At 47.6% G+C, this 9359-nt stretch overlaps 1 protein-coding gene across 3 annotated transcripts in view; it reads right to left on the bottom strand.

The window, feature by feature from the left end:
- LOC116079208 (ribosomal protein S6 kinase alpha-2) overlaps positions 1-9359 on the bottom strand; it is a 234915-nt gene that overhangs the window by 62896 nt on the left and 162660 nt on the right. For all 3 annotated transcript variants that reach the window (XM_031355059.1, XM_031355058.1, XM_031355057.1), the window contains exon 4: positions 799-879. In XM_031355059.1, the coding sequence (XP_031210919.1) occupies positions 799-879 (81 nt within the window). The remainder of the gene's footprint in view (positions 1-798; positions 880-9359) is intronic.

Genomic DNA, 9359 nt, shown 5'->3' with positions numbered 1-9359 from the left:
GGCAATCTTAGTGCTGCTACTGAGCAGGAGGCTCTAAGCAAGCCCAGCTGCCATGACAAAAGGGCTAGCTTCTGTTCTTTCTGAAGGGTTTACCACATGACTCACGGCAGGCCTGAACTATTTTCTTGGTCTCTGGAAGTCTCCCCATTCCACCCCAGGTGCATTCATGCCTTTGTTCCCTGTTTATAGGAATCTCTGGCTTCACCATGGTTTCTCTGCATCCTCTATTCATAGGAGTGCCTTAACAAAAAAAGTGTGCAGTGAAGGGCATGACTGAGGAGCCATTAATTTATTGATTCTGCCTCCTGCTTCTCCCATGAGGTACAAAGGGAGGGAACTGGTACTGAATAGAAAGGCAGGCTTGTGGCCTCTGAGAAGGTACCTCCCCTGAGCCTCCAGGGCAGTCTGAGGTTCATGGCACTCCACCTTGCCTTTCTTCATTCACTTTGAAGGTAGAGGTTAGAGACCAACACACTTTCTGCCCAGCACCACTAGGTGTGTCATCATGTCTCATCCCAAGGTCAGGAGACCTGGTGCCAGGTTGCCATGGTGACATCTCAATGATGGGCAGCCTCACCTCACACAGTCTCTGGGATGAAGATAGGATATCTTGCTCTTTTCAGAAAATCAAATAGGAAAGAGACTGAAGACAGGATTTAAGAGAACTCGGTCTCCCTACAAGACAGGATACTAACATAGTGGGGATCTCCTTTTGAACTAATTATTATTTCTGTCTCCTCTGATGGAAGACATCACTGTAAGGTCCTCTGCAAATCATGTAGCACTGACTGCACTTACCATAATGCAGCTTGACAATGAATGGGTGATTCACCTCTGCCAGGATGTCTCTCTCCATCTTAGATCTGACCCGGTCTCGCACTGTACAACAAAAACAGAAGGTTTTCAGGATGGGAGTGCAGATCTCGAGGCTTGGACACACAGCAATAGACAAGCTAGCTCAGTCTCACCCACAAGGAAAATCTGGAGCAGTATAACGCACGCTCCACCTTCACTGGCTCTAAGGAGCACAGACATCTTCATACATTGGCTTCCTTGTTGCCAGCTCTTTTTGTTTTGGCTCACCAGAAACATGAAAATGTATTGTAGACACCACAACACTATCCTCATAGTAGATTTACTCATATGCCTTAAGAATATGGATACTTTCTCACGGGGCTTTAGTGTCCTATCATCCTGTAGTGTCTCTGGCCTTCATGCCATGCTTATCACCCCTCCTACCATTTCTTTTTTTTTTTAAAGATTTATTTATTTATTTATTTATTTAATGTATGTGAGTACACTGTTGATGTCCACAGACACACCAGAAGAGGGCATCGGATCCCCATTACAGATGGTTGTGAACCACCGTGTGGTTGCTGGGAACTGAACTCAGGACCTCTGGAAGAGCAGTCAGTGCTCTTAACCCCTGAGTCATCTCTCCAGCCCCTCTCCTACCATTTCAAGCTCTTACTTTCCTCAGCCTTGGGTCTTTCAAATGTTTGTGTGTGTGTGTGTGTGTGTGTGTGTGTGTGTGTGTGTGTGTGTGTGGTGTACTATGGCATTCTTTTCAATGAACACTCTGTCTCACATTCAGCCATCTGGAATACAGACATCATTAGTTTTGAGGCAAAACAAATGAACAAAAGAGAGGCTGACAATCACTATAGAGTAAGACCCCACTGGCTAACTGGTATACCCAGGAGACAGCACCCAAGTGACCTCTCGGAGGAATGGCTGAATATCTAGAATGGCCACAGTGACAAGTGTGTCACACTACATTGCTTATCACTTTTTAGAATGGCAATATACACACTTAAAGTGTTACTAAAGAAATCCTTCCCCAGGGATGCTGTGGTGATAACAAAGTAGAATACGGCATGGTTTTCCATCTGGGATTTAGACCTAACTTATAGTCCTGGAAGTCAGCATTCTCACCCTGAAGCTAGCATGCCTTTTCTTCTCAGAAGGAAATTATGTTCTGCTGATTGAGAAGGAAAACAGTGCCCTCCAGCCAGCTCTCTAAGAGAGTAACTCGGACAGTCACCGCAATGCCAAGCACGACTCTTGGTGGCTGAGGGGTGGCTCTTTGGGAGGCACGGACATGAGTCAGAAAAGGGAAGGGACCTAAGCAGGATACTGTCAGTAGAGCCTGCTTCTTGTGATGTTCTTGCTGTGGGAGAGGAGCGCTGGCACACAGCTCCACAGACACGCATGCCTCCAGGACCAGGCTTATGAATGTTTCTTCCTCTCACTTCCTCCCTCCCCACTGTTGTTCCATCACCATTTCTTTATGCCGTCTGTGCTAGCAGTTAGCATGAAAAGGTGAATTTCTGCCTTCTAGAAGAGGCTGGTAGACAGATCCACAGAAGAGGGCAGCAGTGGGGCCTGTCAGTGGGAAGCCTGCAAGTGCTAAGGGAAGTGGAAGGAGGGAGAAGAACCTTGTAAGAACAGCACATCAAGAGGCTGCAGACAAGGACTCAGCAGGTGCTAGGCAGCCTCGGTGCAGCACAGAGAGGCTATAGCAGGCAGAGCCAGCCTGCTGACATAAGACTCCAGGAAGGAGGCGGGGCATACCCATGGCACAGAGCCATGGCTGGACCTGACTGAAATGCCTGTGGGGAACAGCATCAGGAACTGTGAGAGGCTGGTGCCCAGTCCTGAAGACTCTGAGCTAGCATGAGGAGGCAGACCAGAGAACTGAGACCAGGAAAGGAATGTCCCACAACAGGTGAGTGCTTATGGGAGCTGGCCCGCTAGCCTGGATGCTGCCCCACACTGGACAGTCCCAGGCCATCCACCAGCATGAGGGCAGACGTGAGAGGAATGAGGGATCATTAGAACCTTTGAAACCTCACTCTTCCTGGGGTCTGCAGTGGGAGTGGACAAAGTAAAACCAGAGAAGTCCATGCCTCTGCCATGCCTTTGGAATGACTTTTACAAGTTTTGATAAGCTTTTATTTCCTTACTATGTAGCCCAGGGTGGACTTGATCTGGTTTCCTTCCTTCAAGCTTTCAAAGCCTTTTTTTGTTTTCAATTAAAAACTTTCACCCACCTGCTCTTGGAGAAATACCCTACTTTGATGTAGATAAAAACATGGGTTCCTGCTTATGCCAGATTGAGGGTACCTTTAACCCACTGACTTCCCTGATAGAGCCCTGGAAACTCCAGAGGGGAGTCTCTCCACTGACCACTTCTCCCAGGGGGAAAAAATCAACCATGAGAGATGAATAAGAAGTGGGATGCAGAGCTCCCCTACCTCCTCAGCCCCAAGGCACAGATTCAGACTACAGAGGCAGGAGTGCGTTAGAGTTCTGGGCTAACTGGTAAAAAAAAAAACAAAACAGACTGAAGCCTGTTTATTCAGTGAGAACACAGCTTGGCGGCAGGTAATAAAGACCGGAGGGAAGGGGGGGGGTATGTTCTCAAAATAAAAAATGAGGGGAGACACTGATTGTGAACCCAGGCAACCCAAATCACCATCAAAAAGGAAAACCTCTCATCCCTGCCTCAGCAAGCTCAAGGGCAGTTGCTGTGGACCAAGGGGGTTCTTCTATATGCTGGACCCGGGCTGATTTTCGGTTGCCCTCCCCAGCACCTGGCTAGTGTTGTTACAACTATGCCCTTTGTCTCAGTAGTACACACATTTATGTCATCGCCCCATGCCTCTTCACTGTGCGAGAGTTTCCACACCAACTGCCTGGTCCCATCCCCATAATCCAGGAAGCATAGCCTGGTGAAAAGAGAGGCAGAGAAAGGGGCCTGTTCCTCCACCATATCACCACGGCCTTAATCTGGTCTCCATCACCTAAAAACCCTCTAAAATCAAGCAGTGTCCTTAAACTCACCCCGCTTGAGCAAAGGACACTGACCAACACCCATCTCCCAGATAAAGGATGTTGTCTCCAGTTTTTGAAGGTTTATTTGTGACAGAAAAAGATCTGTGGGCAGTGGAGTGCCCAGACATTGGGGAGTCAAAACTTTGTGCAGATAATTACTTGCTGCCCAAAGAGAAGAAGTCAGCAGATGGCTTCCTAATGAGGAAATAAATGGGAAGAAGGCTGGAAAGCTGGGGAGGGAGCGCACCAACATCAGCCTGGCCTCTACCACCTCTGTACAACATGGTTTGGGCGGAGCTTAGCAGCTGCCCTCAGTCTCCTCATTTGTAAAGTGCCCTTACCTGTACTCGCACTGAAAAGGAGGCACCTAGCACTTGTGATTGGAGCGTGCCTTGCATGCCCCCTGCCTCCCAGGAATCTGAAATCTCCCAAATGGGAATCAAACTGCATCCACGAGTTAGCTTGGAAATACAATCTGTTCAGATGCAGGCAGCCACTGAAGCTGAGTTTCTGAATGAGTCAATGTTTTAACGAAGCGCCTCAGCTAAGACAGAAACAAACACAGAAGTGCTGACAATACCACTCTGGGGGCTGGAAGGAGTGTTGGGGGTAACTCCAGCCAGGGACTGTTTCAAGGCATTGCAGTCAACACACGTGTCATCAATACTCAGCTGTACTGGTCAGCAGAGTCCTATAGCCATGCGTGTCTGTGGAGCTGTGTGCCAGCGCTCCTCTCCCACAGCAAGAACATCACAAGAAGCAGGCTCTACTGACAGTATCCTGCTTAGGTCCCTTCCCTTTTCTGACTCACGTCCATGCCTCCCAAAGAGCCACCCCTCAGTCACCAAGAGTCATGCCTGGCAGTGCAGTGACTGTCCATGCATGGGTTGAGTTACTCTCTTAGAGAGCTGGCTGGAGGGCACTGTTTTCCTTCTCAATCAGCAGAACATAATTTCCTTCTGAGAAGAAAAGGCATGCTAGCTTCAGGGGAGAATGCTGACTTCCAGGACTGTAAGTTAGGTCTAAATCACAGGTGGAAAACCGCATCAAATTAGTCCTGCAAAGAAATACCATGAGCTGACAATTCCTTCCACACTTGAGAGATGGCTGCAGGGTCAAGAATTCTGCACCGTGAATGGTACCAGTCACGGCAAGCCATCATCAATGACCACTTCAGACCGTTCATGGAGGGAGCACAGCATTCTCCCTAAGCAGATGACAGCCCCAGCTCTGCACAGCAGGCCAAGGTGAGCCTGGAGCATGCTGCACATTTTGCCCTCCTGGCCTCATCTCCAGACCAGTTGATTCCCATGGAGAAAAAGAGCAGAGAAGCTTCTGGAAAGTTTGTGAGCCAGCGACACTCTAAACCACCCAAGGTCTGACTTTCACATAAATGTGCTGGAGCAAGGCACCTACTAACCATGGCCATCTTAGCTTAGAGGGCGTGGGGCTTCCCAGGTGACATGGCCACTGGAGTCCGAGTTGGCTGAGGCTCCACGCCCAGTTTCCTACTCTGAACCATGTGCTAGGCAATCCCCATACTGGCAATGAACAGAAAGAGGAGGGAAGTTTAAGATTCTCAGGCTCAGACCTTCCATGAAGCCCCAGCTGCAGCTGGGAATGTACTAGAAAGTCATTGTCACACTCGATACAGAGCATCTCTTATGGCTGGTAACTGTGCCATTGTCACACTCGATACAGAGCATCTCTTATGGCTGGTAACTGTGCCAGCTCATGAACAGCACAGAAGGAATCAGGTCCATTTAACATCGGGCTCATGCTTGGGAATGTGTTTCTGGGCAGAGCATTCACTCAGTCAACTCTCCATTACTGAGTGAGACGCCAAACTCCAGGGTTCCCTATATTTAAAGCACATAATAGGAAACTATTTCTCACAGTTCCTTTACACTGTCACAAAACTTTGCCAAATTCAAGAACACACACACACACACACACACACAATAAACATGTTCCTTAAGGAGCACCATCCTGTCACGAAGTGGGACTGGGGCTGGGAAGAGGGTGGACCTTAGCTGGGCTGGCAAGCAAGAGCATCCACCTGAGGGCCCCTTTCTCTTCCAGCTATGGTGTGCTTAACATCCCTGTAGAAACTGCTTGTCACCTTTATGATGAAAGGAGAGGCTGCAGGCTGGTGAGATGGCTCAACAGTTAAGAGCACTGACTGCTCTTCTGAAGGTCCTGAGTTCAAATCCCAGCAACCACATGGTGGCTCACAACCACCTGTAATGAGATCCGACGCCCTCTTCTGGTGCGTCTAAAGACAGCTACAAGATACTTACAATATAATAATAAATAAATCTTTGGGCTGGAACGAGCGAGGCTGCAGTGAGTAGAGGTCCTGAGTTCAATTTCCAGCAATCACATGATGGCTCACAACCATCTGTTCAGCTACAGTGTGCTCATATACATAAAATAGATACATAAATCTTAAAGAAAAAAAAAACAGCCAGGGCTACACAGAAAAACTCTGTTTCAAAATACAAAAACAAAAAAGGGAACTAATTTTACAGTTTCAACAACGTTCAGTGGGCTTTTTCTAAGAAACGAACGTCACAGCAAGCATTTAAAAAAAAAACAGTTACATGCCACTCAGCATACAGAGATTCATGGACTGAGAGCCGCTTAAAACTTGTGATTAAAAAAAAAGAAAGAAAGAAAGGAGAGGCTGCACCTGACACTCCAGACTGGAAGGTAACGTAAGAGCCCTGAGAACTATTACTCTCCTGGTCAGGTCCCAGGGACTCCCACTGACAACAGTCCCCCTCCTGCAGACCTGGTCATCACTGCACTGTGGAGAAACAATATGAAGTTTCAAAAAACGGTTTCCACAAACTCCGACCCCCCCACCCCACCCCATTTTCATTTCTTCCTTTTCTTGCTATTCAACTGAATTCCAGTTCCCTCTAGGGACTGTACTCTTAGAGTTCGTGACTGACAAGGGGAGGACACACCGTGGGTGTTACAGACACACCTCTCTCTGCTGCATGTCTTCCAATCAACTTGCCTGCAAGCTGCGGGTATGATGGAGAGGGAAGGAGCTGGGTATCTGAGTGGATACAGAGAAATTGGAAGCAAAAGCAATTTGAATGCTCTTTTGTGTAGACTCTCCTCCCAGCTTTGACAAGAAAGAAGCCCATGTGGGGAGAGTGCAGTTAGCCCAGTGGGAGCACAAGGAGGCCAGGAGGCCACTCCACAGCCGCCCTGTAATACACATCTTGTGGCCACCATACACACACACACACACACACACACACACACACACACACACACACACACACAAACTGCTCTGTGAGGCTCCTCCATTTTCTCTTAAGAAAGAAATCCAATTGAATTTTTAGGGGAAATCTATTCCCTAGTGATGGTCCATCACAGACAGCCCAAATGGTGTGGGATGTAAAATAATGTTTGATTTTAGCTGACTTTGGAAGGAGCACAAGGAGATGAATTTTTTCCCATTCCTTTTTCCCATATGCCTCATTTTCATGATATGTAAGTGACTGCACATGGTCAAGCATGCTGTTGTAGAGTTTTTGTTTTCTAAAAAAAACTATAAGACACACCAGGTTCCAGGAGTTCCGTTGTTGAAAACTTGAAATACAATTCATGGAGAAGAAAATAAAAGTTGTCTGTAATTTGGTAACTAGATGGAGTTTTTATTTACATGTCCACATTATTCCTACTGATGGAAGTGTGTGTGTGTGTGTGTGTGTGTATGCAATTCTTGTATGTATGTATATTTGTGTGTATGTGTGTATGTATGTTATATGTGTATGTTTATGTGTGTGTTTATGTGTATGTCTATGTGTGCAAGTGTATATATGTGTTGTGTCCATGTGATTTTGTATATGTGTATGTATATATTTGTGTGTGTGCATGTGTTGTATTTGTATACGTGTGTGTGTGTGTGTGTGTGTGTGTGTGTGTGTACATTAACACAGGCTCGGGCACTCATTACGATCATCCAGGAGACTCAGTCTCATGTACTACCTAAAACTGGATCAGGAGGCTTTTCTTAAGAGCACTTCAGCTTGGACTATAAACTATCTCAAAGGTCCATCATCTAAGGAAAACAGTTATAAACTATATAATGGTTGTAGAGGTTATAGGCTAGACATCCTGCTCATCTCTGATGGAGCAAGGGGCTAGTGAGGGCTGCACTGAGAGCACAGCCTCCTGGTCCTTGCTGCCCATGCATGCTGCAGCACAGGCTGAGCACCTAGGACCCTTCTCAGTGGCTCCCCCTTCACTCTGCTTCTCCTCCGTCCCAGAGCTGGAGAGGAGGGAGAGGGTGCTTGGCAGTGCTTCTCTTGATTATCAACCTCATGGATTAAGAAATGACTAAGTAGTTACTATCACTCAATCCAGGTGTGTCTGGAAGGGCATTTCCAGACACAATGGGGCTCTGACTTAATGGAGAGATTGACCCATTGAGGAGTCACAACTTGGTGACATTACTGGAATGTGAATGGCAGGAGGTGTGGCCTAGCTGGAGAGCACAGGTACCTGGGGTGTGTTTGTGCTCTGGCTACTTCTGGTCCCTGCCCTTTTTTTCTGCCTCCTATTATGCTCAGCACACTCCTGTTACTACTGCGCTCTGCCTAACCACACAGAGCCACACGGCCCCAGACTGAACCTTCTGAAACCACAAGCCCAATGCGCTCTTCCCTTCCCTTCCTTCTTTCTGTCAGGCTTTCATCACGGGACTGCAGAGAGAATTGATATAAGGGACAGGAAGGACAGAGAAGGCACCATCAGGTGTCACTTTAAGACCAGGAAGGCTAACGTGGAGTCAAGCAGAAAGTGGGACGGGTATGTGACCTTCAAGGACAATATGCTCCTAAGGCTGAGCACTAATGACATCAGCAGCTGCTGTCACCTATCTTCCTCTGTCTTCAATTACAAGAGGACACCTGGTCTGGATCTATCTAAGAGGAATTCACCTTTGACACTTTCCATTTTAAAACACTTTCTCTGCCCTTAAAGTCCAGGCCCATGAAGAATTCAAGCTTATGTCTCCAACCTCTCTTCTTAGAGCCACAGGTGCAACAGCCGCCTCTGTGAGCCAATGTACTGTTTGGTTTCTGTTGCTGTGCTAAGACCTAAAGGAACTAGGGAAGGAAAGGGCTTATGTGGCTTACACATCCAGACCACAGTCCATCAACGTAGGAAGCCAGGGCAGGAAGTCAAGGCAGGAACCTGGAGGCAGGAGCTAATGCAGAGACCGTGGAAGAGTCCTGCTTACTGGTCTGTTCCCTATGGCTTGCTCGCCCTGTTTTCTTAGGTAACCCAGGACCATTCACCCAAGGGTGACACCAACCCCAATGGGCTAGGCAATGGTTATCCAGATCATGCCCCACAAACTTGCCTACAGACCAATCTCATTGATTAGGGTTAGGGTTAGGGTTAGGCCTAGGGTTAGGGCTATGCTGCTGATGGAGGTGCTGGGTCTCTGTGGGGCAGCTGGGTCGTAGGACAGAGTTTTTCTGCCTCTGAAGAACAGA

Source organism: Mastomys coucha, unplaced genomic scaffold (genome assembly GCF_008632895.1).
Source record: "Mastomys coucha isolate ucsf_1 unplaced genomic scaffold, UCSF_Mcou_1 pScaffold5, whole genome shotgun sequence".
Classification (NCBI taxonomy): Eukaryota; Metazoa; Chordata; class Mammalia; order Rodentia; family Muridae; genus Mastomys; species Mastomys coucha.
Note: the sequence above shows the minus strand (reverse complement) of the source record. Positions and strands in the feature narration are given on the sequence as shown.